This window comes from Tenebrio molitor, chromosome 9 (assembly GCF_963966145.1).
Source record: "Tenebrio molitor chromosome 9, icTenMoli1.1, whole genome shotgun sequence".
Lineage (NCBI taxonomy): Eukaryota > Metazoa > Arthropoda > Insecta > Coleoptera > Tenebrionidae > Tenebrio > Tenebrio molitor.
Genome location: NC_091054.1, coordinates 11,344,589 through 11,365,452, shown reverse-complemented (window position 1 = coordinate 11,365,452; position 20,864 = coordinate 11,344,589). Strand labels below are relative to the sequence as shown.

The 20,864-nt window shown below is 39.0% G+C and overlaps 1 protein-coding gene and 2 long non-coding RNA genes across 5 annotated transcripts in view; 2 read left to right on the top strand and 1 right to left on the bottom strand.

Moving 5' to 3' along the window:
- Gprk1 (G protein-coupled receptor kinase 1) overlaps positions 1-20,864 on the top strand; it is a 61,974-nt gene that overhangs the window by 19,703 nt on the left and 21,407 nt on the right. For 2 of the 3 annotated variants that reach the window (XM_069058267.1, XM_069058268.1), the window contains exon 3: positions 3,227-3,300. The exons of the other annotated variant lie outside the window; for it this stretch is intronic. In XM_069058267.1, coding sequence (XP_068914368.1) covers positions 3,227-3,300 — 74 coding nt within the window. The remainder of the gene's footprint in view (positions 1-3,226; positions 3,301-20,864) is intronic. 3 annotated transcript variants of the gene reach the window in all.
- LOC138138918 (uncharacterized) lies at positions 13,523-14,091 on the bottom strand. Its single transcript, XR_011162154.1, has 2 exons — positions 13,949-14,091; positions 13,523-13,918 (listed from the first exon to the last, which is right to left on the bottom strand). It is a non-coding gene; the product is annotated as an uncharacterized lncRNA (long non-coding RNA).
- Positions 13,843-14,577, top strand: LOC138138919 (uncharacterized). Its single transcript, XR_011162155.1, has 2 exons — positions 13,843-13,978; positions 14,082-14,577. It is a non-coding gene; the product is annotated as an uncharacterized lncRNA (long non-coding RNA).

Genomic DNA, 20,864 nt, shown 5'->3' with positions numbered 1-20,864 from the left:
TCATTTAAGTCTTCTTGCGATTTCCACGTTGTGTTTTTTTCTCGCTTTTGTTCGCCACCCTTCGTTGACAGGGTGTATTTTTAGGTGTTGTTGCCCTCGGCTACGTTATTGGATTGCAGTCGATTTCTTATGCACCGGCTTCGTCGGTTATTTAAGAGAATCCTCCAATCTTGTCCGGAATAGCTGAAGAGATTGTGAATCTTTTGCCTATCGATCCGGACCGACCGGAAGAACTCCGGTTTGTTGTGATTGCGCCGCCCCATTCCGAACTGGTCGGAATTGGATTGTTTGAAATTGTGGCACGTGCGTGATCTTAATTGATCGCGTATCCATGCGAAGAGTTAAATAACAGGATCGAAGCTTCCGCGCCCGAGGCGACGCTTTCATCTCGCAAATTAGCACGAGAGTCAGTTGATCATCATTTCGGTGTCGATTTTGTCTCTAATCACGGAAATAGACGTGTACCAGAGATGAGTGGGCGCGTTATCGATCTCCTTTTTCGGTGTAAAGACTGTGATTCTTCGACGGCGTTCTCGAAACGTCTTCTGTTTGTCGGTCGACGACGATAACGACGGTGGAAGTTCAGCGGCGGTTATCTGGAAGCTAATGAATGGAACTCGTCGGGGACTCCTCGTCTTCATTATTATAATGGGAGAGAGTTGTTCGACGGCGAATTTCATATCTAGATTGTGGAGTTTGGGGACGCGGAAAATTGCCGGGGCCCCCTCAAAGATGCGGACGTTGCTGCTGCTGCTGCATGATTGTTCGATCGACCGTCGTCCCACAGGAGATTCTCTTCAGCTGAAACGTAGCTAATTAGCCGAGGAGGGACGTCATTATCGAGGACGATGCACAGATGTCGGATTTCCTGAAACCAGGATCGTTACATACGGAAGGGTGATTCCGGCACCCACCCACGTTGGGATCGTCGGGAATTTTTCAGGGATTAGTAGAGTGGAAACATTCAACAAAGATCTAATCGACGGTTTAAGAATAAAATATGTTTGTAACATTTCTAATTTCTCTTGTGAGGAATCTGTTACACCGGCGAATATGTATGTACCGAGACATTTTTACTAGTAACTTTTCCGGAAACCACTTTTAACTTTGAAGAAGTCAATTTTTGACATTCTTTCGCAAGGAAGCAAATCGTCAGCTCAAACTTGTCGATGGTTAAATAGCAACGACCAACTTAATTTAACTTTCCTCACCGATGAGGCGCGGTTCTACTTAACAGGATATGCAAATTCCCAAACAATGCGAGTGTGGAGTGCGGAAAATCCTCACGAAATGGTGGAAACGTCTTTGTATCCCATCCGAATTGGTGTCTGGTGTGCTTTACCCTGGTGAAGGTCAATTGGGCCTGTAGTTTTTGATGATACCATCAATATTGAAAGGTACCGGAATCTGATAATGGAGTCGTTTATAAACCAACTTCACGCTGACCAGAAAGTGTGTGGCCGGTATAGAACATTTTGAAATTCCCAAGCAAGTTATTAGAAAACAACGCGATATGAAGATGACACGTTTGAGGTTATGTCTCGGTGCATATGAATCATGAGGAATTTAACCTGGAAAATAATAAATAGAAAGACTTTGCGGCGTCTGTGTAAGTACATTATTGTAATATTTGAATATTTTTTAACTACCAACGCACTTTTCCATGGGAACTTTCAAAAATTCCTAAATTCAACTTGACGGTTGAAAATTTCCCTAAGACCACTCACCAAGATAAAGAATCGAGTATAATCGAGTATTGAGAGAAATATCGACTCTGTGTGGATGCAGACTAAACAAATGAAATCGTAAAGGAAGATTTCTTTTGTTTCCGGGTCCATAAAAGATTCAGATGAAAAATATATAGAATCATGTTTTGCGTTTGTGAAAAGGTCCGAGTCCCAATTACTCTGGCGAAATAAAGAAACTCCTTTAAAAGAAGGGGAGCCAATTAGCGCAGTTTACAACGGCAAAAACCTAATGAGCTTTCTTTTGCTAATTCTCAGTTGGATCGGACACGGACTCGGCCCGTTATAATTGTAATGATTATGGGGAAACCGTCAGGATAATTCTTTTCAGCGGGATAAATCTGTTCGGTCGGGCGTCGTTCTTTCTCATCTTCGTCGGGGCGTGGGTGGCGGCGTAAAAATACGCCAAAGAAAGAGGTTATATGGCTGGATAGAAAAAATCGTGTGCTCTGCGGTGTCCGCATCGACAACCAAATCCCAACTCCCATTTCCTATATTGGATGTGGATGACGTCTGGAGGCTATAGAAGACATCAAGTAAGGGAAAAAAAAAGAATCGGGTCGGCGACGTCGCTTCGTTAATTGATAAGGGTGGCCTCCGTCATTGCGGAGTTCAAAGAACTCGTCACCATTCGAATGGGTAGAAAAAATCTCTGCGGAGTAATTGCGCGAGTCTATCTGGCGGAAAATTGCCCTCGGTCCGGGTCCGGGTGGCTTTTCGTCGGTGTCTCATCGTATAATAACGGAATTTTTCGGGGATGTTTTCCAGTCGCCAGTAAGTCAAGGGTGGGATTGGAATTACTCCCCGTGTAGTTTTTCGATCTCGGGGGAGCAGTTTCGGTCCGAGGGATGATGGCGCGGGTTAGATATTGCCACACTTAAATTGCTTTTAATGTTTAAATAGGTAATAAGTATTAAGTGGAGGAGCTAAGCACCCCCTATTAAAACTTCGACGTAATAGCATTAAACTTTCAAATCCTAACGGAAACCCTTGATTAGCCGATATGGATGCTGAGGCAGCGCCGCATTCACCGAACCGATAATTAATCTCGGATGATCTTCCAGAGCTTGACACTATACATTAGTAGATTAACCCGGAGCCATTGTCGTAATGGTGCGCTTTTTTGCGGGATCAAGCAGCTCCGACATCAGATTGACGATTTTGACGACGGTGATTTGTCTCGCCGTGCACGCAACGGTCGACTTTCCGCAAAATACGACAGTTTCCTCTGATGAAACATTTTTAAAAACAACAGCGAGCACATCCCGGAACCTTGAAATATTCCAGGAATGTCGGAAAAGCAATTTCGCTGACGTTCGTCCGTTGCTGTGTTCGGGACGGCCGCGAAAGTTTTTCGTCACGTGGGCGCGTTGTTTTTCCTGGAAATGCAAAATATTAAAATTTCGCCTAGGGATGCAGGAGCTGTTAAAAAAATATTTAGCACCTGAAGTGGTTCGATTAATTTCGTGTCTTTGTTTCAGGTTATCAGTTATTTAAGGATTTTTGCGAAAACCTGTCGGAAGTGCCCGTGCCTCAGCTTCGTTTCTACGAGGAGGTGAGTGAAATGGCTTTTCCGAGGAAGGTCGTGCCTTTTCCGAGCTTTATAAATAAGCGATTTTGGCCCGGGGGTGTATAGGAAAGCGGCATAAAAACGTATTCTTCTCGTACGGCACCTGAATAATAATTATTAGTTGGGCACGTCTGGGTCGCGTCCCTTCTTGTTTTCTAATGCAAGTTCGACCGCGGAATTAATTGGAGTTTAATTCAGATGTGCCACGCTCAGTGAATTAATTTAAATGGTTTGGCATCCGTCTGCGTCACGAACGTTAATTTGTTATTGTAATATTAAATAATAGGAATCATCTGGGAGCCTGATCGAGATTCCGACTGTTTGTCCATGCAAATCGAGTTCGTGGACGGGGTCGTTTTAAGATTGAAATGGCCCGAAGGACGCCGGGCTCTACGCATAAGAATCCAATATGTATTTTGCTCTGGGTGTTGTTATTTTTTTGATCATTTTTACTCGAGTCCACGTCTGCAAGCTTTTGTAATCTAAAGTGTGATGGCTTCGTCAGACAGAGGAGAATCACTGAAAGTGTAAATATCGCTGAATTGATTCTTTAAATATTGTCTACAATTTGGAAATTGCTTGACGTCACAAAATTTCTGCATATGAAATGAACACGGTGACCGCAGAGATGGGCGACAGAATAAAAAAAAAAGGGTTGCGGATGTGCAAGCACAGGTCCGTGCGAGAATTTCCGATCATCAGAGCATCAGACGACCCAATTAACTGCATGTTTGACTAAAATCGATAAAAACCCGAAAACAAATTGCCTTCGGAATTAATTCCATCCCTTCCTCGGCTTGATTGGGTCGTTGCGAGGCTCCGCCAATTTTGTAATGGATTTTTATGATGGATAATAAAAGTCGAGGGTTGATCGACTCGCCCGTTTGATCGACGTCTCCTTCATCATCGATTTCTGCACCGAAACCATCACAGATCCTGATTGAGACGTCGACGCGTTCCTCCACCACCTGATGTGTGTTGTTGTTATTTTTTCCTCTTTAGTTTGTTTTTTTTTTCGCCGATAAGGACCAACATAAAATCTAGATTAGCGTCGCCCTCTCGCGTCGTGCAGATTGACGCGCGTCGTTCTTTCGACGGGTTAACGCCTCTGTCAGTTAACTAAGCAATTTTCTTTGAGAAATTGCCTTCTCGTTTGCGGCTTTCGAAATCGCATCATCGGAACGAGCTTCGCAGGAGGCTCACGAGATAATTATACGTGCGAAGTAATCCGGCCGCTTCTCCTCCCCCTTTACGTTCCCGAAACATTGAAATTATAATTCGATTCGTTCGTCGAATTTACCGGGGGAATGTGTGGACACCACCTGAGACGAAGATGTTGTAAACGATTAGGCAAAGAGAGGATTAGGATGCGGTGCGTTTTTATTGGTCATCTTGGGGCGTCATTGCTGGTTGTCTGAGCGGCAGGAGCTGCGCCCGATGAGCTGGCAACCCACATCACATCGTTTCCCTTAAATTATAAAGAAAGCGTCTTTTTTTCTTTCTTTTAAACGAATCAGAGCTTAGGTACGTGCACTCACGTGTTTCGGACACAAATTACTGTCGTGAAATAACACAACAAGGTGTTTAGCGACGGAACTGTATTACGCTGAAGTATCAAAGAAGTTTTTATTTGGGGTGCAAATGCACAGCTTATTTCTACCGATCGTAGCGGTAACGTTTGCACGGAAAGCGAAATGAAGACGAGACTGCGAGGAACGTTTTAAACGAGTAATTATTTTCAGTTATGATTTGCTCGCTTCCGTAATGAACGATGAAATACTTGAGAGTCGGTGCTCGAATCTCTTTGTTGTCGGTGATAGGTGCAATTGTGTGTGCAGTGTTGCAAAAATGTGCTACTTTTTTGTTTTGTCGTCAATTAGTCGGTTCGTAAGGACGTTCCATTTTTGGGTGGTGAAAATTCGAAGACTTTGAACGCGGTTAAGAGGAAGATGATTCATTTGGAAAACCATAAATTCATTTGACGCTGTCCGAAGAAATACTTGCGGTCTTTAATTGTTGTGTATTCAATGTTAATTTAACGAATGAATCAGATGTTAGCATGACAATAAGGATAATTTAATGTAACGAATCAGACGTATTTGTTGTAGAGAATGATTTGCGTTGTTTTTAAAATTAGATCGATTTTGATTGGTTTATTTACTATGGCTCTAATAACGACGCAAATTTGTACAAGTGCAATAACAATCTGATAGTCTAGCGTCTAGCGTGTTGTTGAAAGCGTCTAGCCTGTTGAAAGAATTTCTCTTTTGTTTTGTTTCTAGATAAATTCGAATGGGTTCGAAATGAGTTTCTAAATAATTGTTGCCTTCCTATTAGGAATAAAAGCTTTTATAAATTGCCTAGGAGAAACTCCCACTCTCAAAAGATTGTTTTCAGACTGGATCTTTTAAGAAGGTGGAAAAAATCAGAACTTCAAGACTATGTTTCCATTGTTTTTGCAAGACAATCTACTTACTTTATCTGTCATACTGTGCCTCGTTTACAATCGATTTGGTATTGTTTAGCCGGTTAAACATAATAAATAAAGGTATTGTACGTTGAAGGGTTATCAAAAACAATTTATCGAACAACCACTGGCCATCTTTAATGACGGATAATTCCCCGAAATAATAATTTATCGACGAAACAGTTTATTGGAAGAGTAATTTACGGAGAGTTTGAACAATATTTGTAAATTGTTGCCAGTTTGGATTGAAACGAGTTTATGGTAACCGCAAGTTATTCTTCGTACACATCGATCTTCTCTGTGGTTGAACGAACAGTCAGGATATTTTCATATCTTTCACATTGATCTTGTCACTAGTCGAAATGTAATTCTTTTTGCCCTCTTGAAGTTCACTTAACGATCCTACCATCTGCTAATGTTATTTTCGTTTTGTAATTGTTTTTTCTTGTCATATTGTCATATTTACAAACATTAAACGTGTTTAACGATTAAAAAAACAAACATTTTTTGTAAATAATTTGTCGCTAGTGCAAAGTACGTCTAGCATGAATAAACAGTTTTATTATAAAAGGGGGCACGGCATCGAGACCGGATTTTGATGCTTTTAATTATGTATTACTACATACAGTGCGTTCGTAAAGTTCGGAATAAATTCGATAAAATTGTAAGTATTAATTTCTGAGAAAAATCCTCGAAGAGGTCAACTTTGCTTTTAAAAAGTGCATGTTGTACAGTACGTTATTTAAGTTGACAGCTTGTCGTCTCCTAATAATGACGTCATCAATATTTTTTTTTAAATGACAACCCTCACTTTTTTCATTTTTCTGGTAGACCTTCTTAGTACTTAAACGACTAATGAAAAAAATTGATACCTTACCTAACAATTTTTTTGAGAAAATGACAAATTTTACTTAAAGAATTTAACTTAATTTTTAATGTAAAAATTTTAACTGACCTCAAACAAAATCATTTGTCATTTTCTCAAAAAAATTGTTACGTAAGGTATCAATTTTTTTCATTGATCGTTTAGCTAGTACGAAGGCGTACCAGAAAAATAAGAAAAAAATGGGGGTTGTCATTTAAAAAAATTATTGATGACGTCTTTATTAAGAGATGACACCTGTCAATATAAGCAAAGTACTGAAAAATATGCACTTTTTAAAAACAAGGTTGACCTGTTCAAGGATTTTTCTGAGAAATGAATACTTACAGTTTTATCGAATTTATTCCGAACTTTACGAACGCACTGTATATTGTATGCGACTTATGAGCAATCCGTTTTAACATTGCTGATTTCAAAAGCAATGTTACGTCTTTTTACTGATTAAATTAAAGTAATTCTTATTTGTTTCTGTCTTTGTATTTTTACCAAGTAAAGATTTATTGGTCATGACCTTCATAAATGTAACTTTTGCAATGTAACTAAATTAAAGGTGCTTTTACACATGCACAGCTCACTTGATGAACATTTATATGAAATCAACTATATAAGGGGTTTAGTACAGGGTCATTTTAAATGATTGTCCCATCGCAGTTGGCGTTGAAAACCCAAACAAATTTGGGATGTGCCGCTAGCTTCGCAACGTTAGAGAAACTAGTAGACAAATTTACAATACCGCGAGCGATGCTAGTCTCACTCATGTTATAAAGCTTGCGGCACATCCAAATACGTCACCAACGCCTACTGCGATGAGACAATCATTTATAACGACCCCGTACAAGTCCTATTAAAAGTGGTAGCAAAATTTTTTTATAATTTTTGCTTCTTCTAGTCTTGTAGAAGAAACTCTAAATAAGATGCCTCTGCTTTTCAAGTAAAACTAGCAAAAAACTTATGTCGAAAATGGAGGCATTTGTGCAATTTTAAGATTCGATAAAAAATTACATAGGTAAAATTTCTGAGTTCGCTAGAGGAAGAATTATAAATTATTATTATTGTAGGTTACTTGTCACTAAGTGTGACCCCTTTCGATGCCATGAAATCACCAATTTGACAATGAGAGATGTTGAAGATTTGGGCTCTGCTATCGTAGTAAAAGTTCAGGATACTAAAAATTACAAACCGCGATCATTTACCATTTTGGGAAAGTTTTACGTGGAAATTTGCAGAAAGTACATCGGATAGAATGAATAGCATTGTAGACTTGACTAACATTATCGAAACTTCAAGTACCAATAACAAGGGAAGTAGAAATTACTAGTGCCTTAAAATTTGAGGATTGTAACTGCAGGAAAAGAAAAATCAATAAGTGAGTTCATGTTCGATTTTTTTTTTTTTTGTGATCCGCTTGACGATAAAATAGTATACAGTGTGAACATAAAGTTTGGAACAAAATTCATAGTAGCGTCATGTGATGTTTTTTGGAAAATCGCTCGGACAGGTTGATTTTATTTTGAAAAATGCCATGCTGTGACGTACAACTTGTTTAAATGACGTCATTGGTTTTTGCGTAACAATAAAGTTTACCGCAAATGTTGAAATTATTCCCTGCCAACCATTTGGCACTTACCGACACTTTGTACACTGCGCTCAATAATGTCAGGGCTTTTCGTTCCATTTTAGAGCGAATTCGCTGCAGTAAATCTTCTAAATTGTTTGGTCGATTAAAATAAACCTTCTGTTTTAAATAAACCCATACAAAAAAAAAAACATTAAAAATTAAATTAAATTTTTGAAATAAAAATTGCCATTTTCTCAAAAAAATTGTTATGTAAGGTACCAATTTTTTTCATTCGTCGTTTAGGTAGTAGAAGGGTCTATCAAAAAGAGAAGAAAAAAGTGGGGGTTGTCATTTAAAAAAAATGGTGATGACGCCATGCGCAAAAAGCAGTGACGTCATTTAAACAAGTTGCACGTCACAGGATGGCATTTTTCAAAATAAAATCGACCTGTCCGAGTTATTTTCTTAAAAACATCACATTACGTTATTATGAATTTTGTTCCAAACTTTATGTTCACACTGTATATCATTCAGAGTAGAAGCTCTTTTTGTGCTTCGCGCATTTGTCGACCTCAACTGCGTTTCGGTCTTCAATCTCTGGGCTTGGCACAAAAAGAGACACTTCTACTCTTAATGATATAATATACTATTGAAGAAAACATTCCCAGAGACTTCTAGGTTGTTGACGTAATAATTCAGTGGTACTTTACCCAAAGTAAAAATGTGAAATTTGAAGGTTGTTTTAATAGGACTCCTAAAGGGATGCACGGCACGCACAACGTATCCATGGGCATCGCTCCTAATTCAACACCGCGCCACCGCTGTCCACCACCCCGGCCTCTCATATTCAATTCAAACAGGATGAACACTTTTTTACGTCCCAGTCGTAAAACACAAAGGGGACCCGCCGCTACACAATTGGCGCCGGGACAATTCGACAATTTTTTAATTTATTTGAGCTTTTGTGGGAGCTTTATTTTCCGGCGAGCGTAAAAAATATTTTTTTCCTTTTCCGCTAAAAGAAATTAAATCAGACGAAATAGGCTAAGAAAAATGGGAATGAATCTTTGCCTGGTGAATTTTTAATTTGACAGCTGTTCCAACCCCGTTCGTACACCGTAACAATTCCAAGATAACACACAGTTATTAACATTCGGAGCGGTGCCGTCGAGTTTGCGGGGGTAATTTTATCACAATTATTGTCTGATATTAAGTTTGGTCGGCGATACACGTGCTCCCGTTCTCATCACGTATGAGTTTGATGTGTACCGTTTCTCTTCATTTCTGATGAGAAAGGGTGCGTGGGTGGCATCGTTCAAGTAATCCGGAAAATTCCAACAAAAATACCGATTTTCTCGGTTCAATGCAGTTGTGCACTGTATCGGATAGGCGAAATTGAAATATGTATGTATTTCTCTGATGCACTGGATAATTTGAAAATTTTGAATAACGTCATTTTGCACGGAACAATCTTTCGACAACTTTTTTTGGAACATCAACTTACATATTCACAAACTATCGATTTAGTAAGGTGTCAGATTTTAGTACAGTTACGGCCACGGAATTTCGCGTTATTTTACTGTCAATTCGAAAAAACTTATGTAGCCTAAGTTTTATTGTCATTATGACTGACATTCAAAATTTTTGTGACAGAAATTCTGTCACGCACAACAAAAATTGATTGATAAATTGACATCCAATGTGGGGTTAGAAATATATAAAACCTGTTTTACAGCTAACGTCAGTTGACTGACAACGCCTGACGAAATTCAGTGGTCGTGACTGTACATATTTGAATGCCCACGTAATCATTTTTTAAGCGACTTTCGGACGCGTGAGCTCTACTATCTATGAAAAAACATAATACAAACCTGTTTTTATTATTATCACTAACTTTACATACGTGTTGTATTTTAATAGGCCACACATTCACTTACTTTTCTTTATCTCCCATAAACACAACAAAAGCTATCTCTTCAGTTCGACTGAAATGGACGTAAAAGGAATAATCGCCAGCGGTTTACATGTTTTGCAGATAGATACGAGTATGAATTGTCGAGTAGAGAAAAGAGTGTGGGAATCAATATTCAATAGTAGATAATAATAGATATTATTATGAATGGCAGATAGTCAAGCTGAACTGGGGTGTGGTAGCGATACCCGTAATGACGAAGTTCACCCTAGATGTCGATCAACTGCCAGCTCGGTGATAGGAATGGATAACGACAATAATAACAACAACAATAAAAACCAAAAAGTGATACGCCACGAACAATTAAATTAATTAAACGATGTCACAATATTCGTAAGGTGTGTCAGGTTTTTTAAAAATAAACAACTGTAAAGAAGCGTGTTTTTAGTAGTCACGTGACAACGACACATTAGGCCTAAACGTCAATATATCAATGTGACATTTCGTGTGTCGGACATCGGAGAAAAAATCCACTTATCAAGAATTTATTTTAGATAATTAGAAAGCATTTGGTGTGTTTGTCCAAAATAATGGTGCGAGTTAATTAGTTCGTCACACGTAGACGGTAGAACGGTATGATGTTGTCTTAGTGGTCGTCACATGTAACACTTCTTATTGTCAAAGTCTTCTACTCCATTGTTTCGACAAAGTTTATTCCTGTTAAATATTTCAGTAACTGTTCGACTAAAAACGAGCAGTTCAGATTAATATCGTTCGATAAGACTGTAAAACAATTCATTTTCGTTCGGAAGTCTCAGTTTCAACACGACAGCCGTCGACAAACTAATTAGCTTTAAATCGATTTTGAAAAGTGATTAGAATGTTTGAGCAACGAATTATTAATTCATCGATCCTGCGTCGGTCGCTCGATCACAAAAAGGACCAACAGTTATTTATCAGACATCCATTAGTAAGTGTATTCATCATCGCACGATAACAACATAATCCTATCGTCGTGGTCAGATGTAATATTAAAAGTTGTTCGGTCGGCGAATGACACAAAGATACCGTTTCCTGTCTTCATGTACGGTACTTTCTTATCAACGGTCGGCATTGTTGTCGGCTGTCATTGTTCGCACATTTTCCACACCATACACCTGTATTACCGAACAATACTGCAGCACTACATAATGACGTATCGAGTTGCTCTAGTCGTAACACCGACATGACGACATCATCGCAGTTATCCTTTTCTTCAGTCTAAATCGTAGTCGAAGTCACGAAGAATGTTGCGACTAAAAGCAAAATTCACGTAAACTGCTGTTACAGATCTTAATTTTCACACTTCTGGCTCGTCTACTTCTTTGTAAATTCGATCATGTTTTAAGAAGCGAAACTACCTATCAAGTGGTGCATTACCACGTCAAGGCAACACCATGTGTTCATTTCACAGTGGGTATATTTCATTAGTGCAACCAACGGAGTCATCAACGAAATCTCTTGTTGTCACTCGATACGGAGGATTTTATGGTCACCGCCTTCAGTATTTTATGATGAAACGTCCAACATCAAGAGAAAGATAATTTCGAGTTTCAGCAAAACAACAGTCACGAAATCACATCATCAGCCCTGACGAAAGATCGTTCCCATCCTCGTAATCTCATAATCTCTGCTCCCAAAAGCAAAACAAACAAGATTAAATTATTAATTAAAATAACCAAGAAATCGAGATGAAGAGACTTTTCCGTTTATTAATGATTACGTAGAGTACATTTATGTAAGCAGAATCAACAAGAACTGCTTCTCGGGGCCAGTTGGATGGTTGAATTTGAATCTAATTCGACAAGAAAAGAAGGACTGTTGAATATTTTACAGCACAGTACGTAGGTGCTCCTTGAAACGTGAAAGTGCATAAGTAGATATTTAAGAGAATAATTTCTACTACTAAATAATGTAAGAAATTGACAAATTGACATTAAACAGTTTGGCATAATGGGAGGCCATGTTTTTTTTTTTTTTAGTGTTGGGCATACTGTTTGATATCCGTCACTGTGCCTGACATGCAGACCTATAAAAATGAACATAACATGTTGGTGAATTTCCCGCAACAGTATTCTTCTATTGCAAACTAGTAAAACTGACAACAGTGCACTAGACATTGACACTATTTATAACCTCAAACTTAAAAAGCATAACCCGGTTCAACAGACAGCTTTACTAACAAATTAAATGCAAAATTTCCATGGCCTCTCATTATGCCAAAACAACGTGAATGCATTTTTTTAAATCTAGTTTGATTTATGTTGAAAAAATCACACAAAAATCGTACAGCCAATTATTGATGTATGAAGATTCACGTGACTCGACGTTATGTGCAGTTGTTAAGTAAGTCTTAAGTTATTGTTATCGAATGAAATTTGCTCATCCCTCTCTCTCCATAAACACGCACCCTGTTAATCCCACGACGCGATTATTTCACATTAAACGAACACCTGTTGAAAACGTTGCCAATTATATTTGTGACTATTTAAGAGCTTCCACCCCTTCCCGATCAATAACACAGCAGGACAACCAACGGCCACCAGTCAATAACAACACACATACACCCCTAGGGTTAATGTGACGGACACGTGACTTATCTCACCTGACATCGCTCGCCCCCCCGTGACGTGACGGTAACGACACGGGCGCGTCACGTGCCACGACTTTCCCGAGTACAAACGCGACACGGTTCGATTTTCGATCCTTCAGGATTATTACGGCGTCGTCTGACTTAATCCCGACGTAAAAATCCCCCTCCCGGCAATCGGGAGAGGACGGTCGATTTGTCGGGGATGATTCTCTTTTTTCTCGTCGAAACAGGTTAATGCAATTTCGTAGTTTGTGCCGAACGCGAACGATCGATCCGACTTTATTGTCGTCGTTCCGGAAAGGGGGTCTTGGATCGCGCTTCCCTACTTATCCCCTTGAACAGGAGGTTTCTGTTTGCGCGATATGTGGTATTTACTTGATGATGCGCCCCCACATTATGCAATTATTGTGAGGGAATGGTAGGGACGAAAATTTTCCAGATAAATGGATTGGAAGAAACGGATCAATACCGTGGCCTCCTCTTTCACAGGATTTAAATGCTTGTGATTTTTTCGTATGGGGGCACATGAACCAAGTGCCATTTGGTATGGAGTACCTAAATGCGTTGGTAACGGGGGATGGCGATTATTATAAGTAATTGTCTTATTTAACGTTGTTGTAAGTAACAGATCTTTCAAAATGTAAAAATTTATTTTGTGTGCAACCGTACGCGAAAGGAGCACTTCGCGTGCCTAGAGCAGGCCGCGAAATTGAATTTCGCAGCTGTTGCCTTGACGACGGCCGTAAAAGTAAAAGTCATTTCAATATTTATTTATTATCACAATTACAACATATCTATCTCTATATTTGCGGTGTGATCTTACAAAATCTGGATTGGGTACAGTTAAAGTTTGATTTATGCCAGTTTTTGTGTCAGGAACGGCCGCTATTAGTACAGAATTTTCATCCGGTTTGAAGTTCCCGCCAATTTCAAATGGAGTGGTCGCCTGATGATTGACGACTGACGAGTCGGGAGTCGGTAAAAAAGATCGATCTAGAACAGACACGTATGAATTAGGTTAATTTTCCACCGGTCAAAAAGGGAAATATCTAGTAACTAGTAAGTAGTAACATATCCTGAATGGCATCAACAGACATTTTGGTTTATTTGTCTCTTCGCACGGCATCTGATATTTCCACGATTAAAATAACCTAAAACTTATAACAGAATTTAACGTTTACCTGCCACAATAAATAAATTCCAGTAAATAGGTAAGCCAATGCAACATTATTCGACAGGGTTTTCACATTCTTCTTGTTACATCAGTCTCAAAGTCACTGTAACATTTTTTATATTGCTGTTTCGATTTTTCAGGTTTCAAATGCGACACTGCACAATTTATAATCTTTTTTTAATTCTGGATGAGTACACGGAACAAGAGCTGCATATTTGCGGTATAATCTTACAAATTCTGGATTGGTGACAGTAAAAGTTCGTTTTATGTCAGTTTTTGTGTCAGGAACGGCCACTATTAATACAGAATGTTCATCCTTGATGTCATCGATAGACATTTTGGTTAGTTCGTCATCGTCTCTTCGCATGGCTCCTAATATTCCCATGATTAAAATGACCTAAAAAAAGGGCAGATTATACAGCAAATTGATCTGGTCTCGTGTCAATACCTTACACTTTTTCACCTGATAACCAACTGACTTTTTTTCAAAAAAGGTACCAATTTCAGAAACTTCGTAACACCAATGCCATCCCGTATGTTCAGCGTGAGCTTCAACATTGAATATGTACTCCATAAAGTTGAACTTTTCACAGTTTTTGATTTTTCCATTAAATAAGCCAAAACAACATTCTCCGACACCGTTTTCACATTATTTTTATTACACCGCTCTTTAAAGTCATTGTAACACTTATCGTACTGCCGTTTGGACTTTTCTGGTATTAAATTGGACACTGCACAATCTGGGGAAGTAGCCGGAACAAAAACGTTGTAATTTTTTTGCGACATTTTTCCAATTTTTCTCAAAATGAATTGTTTTATTTATGTCGTTTCCATAGCGACATGGCGACATGTAGGCCGACTTTATTTTTATTGACAGTGAAGGAAATTTTACTTGTTCATTTTATAATTACAAATTTTCGGGTTGCACACAAAATGTTGTGTACACCTTGGCTACGAAATCCTTTGACAACCTCGAGATTGTCTTGTCTCGGCCGCAAAGCGGCCTTGACGACAATTTTTCTCTCGGTTCGTCAAAGTAGGATTTCGCAGCCTTGCTATACAAATAACTATTATTATTCCCACAATACCTACTAAAATTTATCTGATACCGTGGAGGATCTACATAAAATGCAAATTCACGAAGCCTAAATGTAACAAAAGTGTGTAAGTTGAACATTGTTATGTATTATCAATCAATGAAAGTGAACGTGGTGTGTTCCGGCGCCACTGAACAGCTTTTTGTCCTTGTTATTCTACGAAAGTGAACGTAATTTTTATATAATGTTTTGATGTAATAAGTACATAATATTGATTCATTAATATTCTTGTGACCACCAAACAGTTTTCAGTGGCTTCAATGTGATCCTTATTTTTCACTTTTAAGATTTATCATTTTAAACTACATACATATTTTTAAATTATAATTTGGGATTTGAAAATTTACTAAACTTCGTGATTCACCCTGTATAGTAGTGAGGTTGCAACGGGATGCGGCTAACTTTTCAGAATTTACCCCATCTTTTCGATTCTTTTGATAACAAGGAAACAGTAACTTGACAATTTTACGTTTTCGGTCCACTTCATCGTTCTTCGATCACATCTCTTTGCGCGATACGATCGATCAGTAGTCCCGAGCTGACGTCGGGTGAGCCAGGAACGTGCGATAACTCGACGTGATGTTAGTTTTGTACACTTGAGCTCGGCGGACAGATTAACAGAGGCTGAGAGATGTTTACATTGGGTATGGGGTTAGTAAAATGTCAAATCTTCTTCATAAACAACGGTCTAACCGAAACAACCCCAAATGAAGGTGAACATTGTCAGGCGGTGGTATCTGATCTAGACCGCCCGGGGTGCTACAAAAAAAATGCCGGTGATGGTGGTACAGCAGCAATAACAGTACGCGTAACGTAGGTGACCTAAATTAATAGTCCCGTTTGTGGGGCGGGAAGGAGCAGGACGTTCGTTCTAAAACAGAACAGAGAGAATTTTGTTGTCGACGTTTTTAATTTGTCATGCAGCATAAAGTGTAAACGTGAACAACGAGTCAGCTTATAAATATTAAATAATGATATTAACACGTCGCTTGTCAACAGATCAATACGAGACGCACCGCGCCGGTTGTTATTTCTTGTGGATCCACCTTTTACTGTACGAAGTGGATTTACGAATGCGAATAAATTTTACGAGAGAGTGCAAGATGTAAATGTCACCTGGAGAACGAAATGACAGGTGCATATTCAACGGAGACAGTTGGTTTCATATACAGGGTGTTTTCGAAGTTGAGGCGTTCCTTGTAACACGAGGTACATTATTCTTAAGAATTTTAGCCTAAATGTTTGTAATAACGGAGATAATTGATTGTATATTTTTATTGTTTTCTAAAATTTTGAGTCCGGTCCTGTCTATTTCTCCGCTGTACTACGAGTAGATTAATAACTGACGTGGCCCAGGATGGTGTCTTTCCGGAAATCGCTCTGCGTACTCTCTGGACGCCGCAGCTGCATTCTGATAACGTGATAACATTGCCCATACATTAGCAACATATCTGTGAGCTCTCTGTTTTCGTAATGATAAGGCCATTCCGACTAATTAGATGACAACTCTGACAGTATTTTTGATTAACGTCCATGCTCATTTGATTTTCTTTTGTCAATTCTAATTTCTAACAAATCAGCGCAAATTTGAGCAGGACCAGTTTCAAAAATTTCAAAAAAATTAACTTATTGCATCTTCACTGCCGCACACATTTTACTGAGGTGATTTTGGCTAAAACTCTTTAGAACAATGCATACTATCACATGTTAAAAGGAACGCCTCAACTTCCAAAACACCCTGTATAAAAAATCGAAAAAAATGGACGGGTTTTTATAGTTTCAAAATATTTTTTTTTAAAACGGTTAGGGTTAGAATGACGTTGTCGATTCGAAGCGAGGACAAATGACTAATTGATAAAATAATATAATTATGTATTATTATATACTGGGTGCCCCAAAATTCGCGGAACAACGTAGTAGTACATTGTTAAGTAGTCATTAAGACATCAGGTAAAAATGTTTAAAAAAATCAATCTTCTTTTTTGTAGAAGATATGGACCTATTCGTTACACTAAATGTGGCAACATTTAAAAACATTCTATGCACCCCAATAGCCTGCAAATATTTCATTTTTGTTGTATCCATGGAAATGAAAGGGAAAAATCAAAGCCATGTTGCCGTGCGCTATTTAAGGTAAAACGAACGTAAAATTACTACTTGGAAATGCTGGAAATAATGAAGAAAATAATTGCAAACCTGATCACAATCGTTCAGAATTATTAGGCCACTGGTTAGTAAAAGACAAATAGTCAAAATCTTTTTTAATATTTAAAATAAATGAGATCAAAGCTGCACCTTTTGAGCCTCCATATCTTCAAATCTAAGAGGTATAGAATTTTTTAATTATTTTTCTAGTTATTCACTAACATGAGTTGACATTGCCTCATTGAGTTGTTCCGCGAATTTTGGGGCACCCAGTATAAAAAATGAAAAAAATAATCATTTCGTGTTTTTTTGAAACCAACTGTACAATAGAGGCTGTCCCAAAATAACGGCGGATTCTTTACAATGATCTATAGCTTGACAAAAACAGCTTGACACATGAAATGCGCAGAAGAGGAAATGAGAGAGTGTCTGTAAGACAAGCGTATGGGTTGTAGGTGCGGTGCACTCAATGAAGCTCTGTTAAACAGTCCCGACATGCTGTCCACTTGAAGCTTGAAGTGTTTCATTCCGTTTATAATTCTTCGACCATTTATACACGATCTAAACACCTCGACACACGCGCTTCGGTAGTGGGAGGGATTTCAGTCCACTATACAGGTGTTTGAAAATTGCTAGTACAAAAAAAAAACTGTGGCATCTGGAAGGTCTAAGAAATCCAAGAAACCAATTTTTAATTTTTTAAAACAAAAGGGATAAAGTAACCCTATCCCTGCATATTCTACGCCTCAGGCGGGGCAATATTTTTTAAACCTTGGTAACCAAGCGTGATAATGAAGGACTATACAACAATATGAAAAATTATTTTTTTTTTGCAAGATCTTGGCAACCACAAATTGACAGTTTAAGAACATCAAATTTTTTATTTCATTATTGCTAAACAACGTTAAGTGTCTTTTCAAAATACCTTAACTCAGTGGCGCACTAACAATTTTAACCCAATTTTTAGCAATTTTTATCTCGAAACTAGAGGATTTTTATTAGGTAGATTTTTTTTTGCCGATGACTTCAACTCACCGTCACCAATTACCAGTTTTTTTTTGTACTAGCAATTTTCAAACAGCCTGTATACGCATCCATCAGCCATGTGCCAAGCTGTTTTTGTCGGGCTGTCAGAATTCTTAATACGATTATGTCGAGACTCCAATCATTTTCAACTGGGACGCAATTAAAATTTCGCAAAGAAATGTGAAACTAGTTGTGGTTTATCTCTGGCGTCGTCTAAGGTTACAAATTTGAAATTCGAGGATGTGAATCGGTCCATTACTTAATAGCGAATGTATTATTGAACAGAAGTAGAAAACCAATACATACATATTTCCATAAAATGGAAATTTGGTTTTCGAACAAAATGCGGGTGTGTACGTGCTCTCTGAAAAGTAGTAACAAGATTATTTTTATATCCTTATTTGATCATTCTTTTCTAAGCTCTTACTTTGGAATTTGAACATTTATCTTTAAACGTTCTTATTGATCCTCTTGAAATTAATAAATAAAAGAATAAATAATGAATAAAGAAATAAAATACCTGGATTTCGCGATTCTTTATGATTTTTTCTTGAATTTTTACCGCCACTGTAATTAGAAGAACTAGGAGGGTACTAGATATTTATGGAAATCAGCGCTTTAGGGTTGTTAGTCCCATGCGCCAGTTTAACCCATCAGTTGTGAGTTATCAAACTTCGTCCGTCATTTTAAACGAAGATTTTAAAAGAAATGAAAAACATTCCGTGAACTAAATTTTAGAAAGGGGGGTTTTTGGATAGCGGAAAAGCGAAAGAACGACAGATGGAGACATGAAACGTCAAAACGCAGGTTGGCCAACCGATTCGCAGTGGGTCGCAAGTTGCTCGTCCAACATTCGTCTTTTCGCACTGCCGTTATTTATAGTTCCTGGTCGAAAATGGTGTTCGCTGCTACATGAAATACGGCTTTAGTTTCGCTCCCGGTGTTCGTTTTAATTCGATTAAGGTTAGTCATGAGCGCGAACACGCCGTTCTTGAACGTAAAGTGTCGCCATCTTCTCCTTTTCCTTAACACCGTTCGAACGACAAAAGCTTTCAGCGGAACACGCGTCAATCATCCCCCCTGCATCCCTCCTAATGTGGGTTCTTATCAGCGGAGCGAACCTCCGACGGGTCACACACGCCATACATCTCCGCGTTTGCGGACGCGGACTCCATTGTGTGAAAGTCTGGAGGTTATCGTGATCAAGTCTTCACCCCTTACTTAGCCGGAGAACGTCGGAATTTCGGTGGTGTCGTTTTTTACAGAACAACGGCGTCGATTGTCGTCGATCATACCGGATAGATTGCGGCGTTCGTCCATCACCATAAATTTCCAAATAAAAACGCTATCTCGGCTCCCCTATCTTGTTTGCGTCGCTCACTGCATTTAGATAAGGGGAAGAGCTTATCGTCGACGGGACGGCGAGTATTTTTTTTACGCGATACCTCTTAAAAACGCCGATAAATGTAATACGCAAATTGAACGCTATTAACAGTGATTTGACATGGGCGTGCTCGATTTTATCCACTTTGGAATTGTCAGGAGTCGTGATCGGAAATCTGGATTTCTGAAAGAAAAACTGAAATTGATCGCCTGCACGTTCTCCCCCCGTAAACTATCCCATCCAGCCAGGGGGGCGTCTATGGTTATTTCGGATTTATGATGCAGTCGTAATAATAAGAAGCGCTTAAGATGTTTGAATATTTAAAAAACGCGGAGTAATCGCGTGACTTCACCCCCATTAAAATACCGAAAGCTCAATATCTAACTCTGTCTTCAATTACAAGTATGCGTCTGATGGACTTTCACGTTCCCTTTTACGAGACTCCGCTTTCGATTAATGCCGCTACTTTGACCGTAATATTTCTCAAGGGAATAAGTAGATATGTACGATTCCCTCGGGAGCATCTGCTTGGAAACTTGACGTCTGCACGTGACCGATTGAAACAATCAATCCCACCCCTGCTATACGTGTCAGGAGTGGTCCCCCTTCCACCACGTGTCGAGTTCTGATTCGGCGTTAATTCTTTTGACGTTTTTCCTGCGGAAACTCGAGAGATAGCTGTTCTAAATGGCGCATTAATGTCACATTCGATCAGCGACGTTCGTCTTCTCCGAACTCGGAGTTGGCACGGTGTAATTTCAGCAGCTCGGTCGAGATGGAAGAACTTAACCTAGCAATTGATGAAGCACCGTCGGAATTAAGCAGCACCACCCGGTTCTAATCCAATCCGGGTACGTCGAGAAACTCCAGCGAAACTTGGGGAAACTCCCGCGACCAACTTCACACCGGAGCCCCCTCTTCCAGTTCGACTTTGCATTTTCAACATAAATAAAATATCTCGGGTCCTCTCTTCTCTTATCGTTCACGACGCCGGTAAAACGGTCGGTAAATTTATTCGCACTCTCGACGGGATCATTTGAATTTGTGATTGAGATGAGGATTTTCGTTTGTTTTTTCTTTGCAAGGAAGCGGTCGGGAAAGTCGGACCGCTTTTCCGAAAGCTATTTCAGTTGCAGTTTCTCTAGTAGGCACTGTCCTGTGAAATTGTCAAGGCGATGAGTTGTAACATTTAACGAGTCTTCCGCTGCACTCTCGGAAGTACCGTGAGATCGAAAAAAAAAATAAGAGTAGGCGCTGACCAAACATTTCAG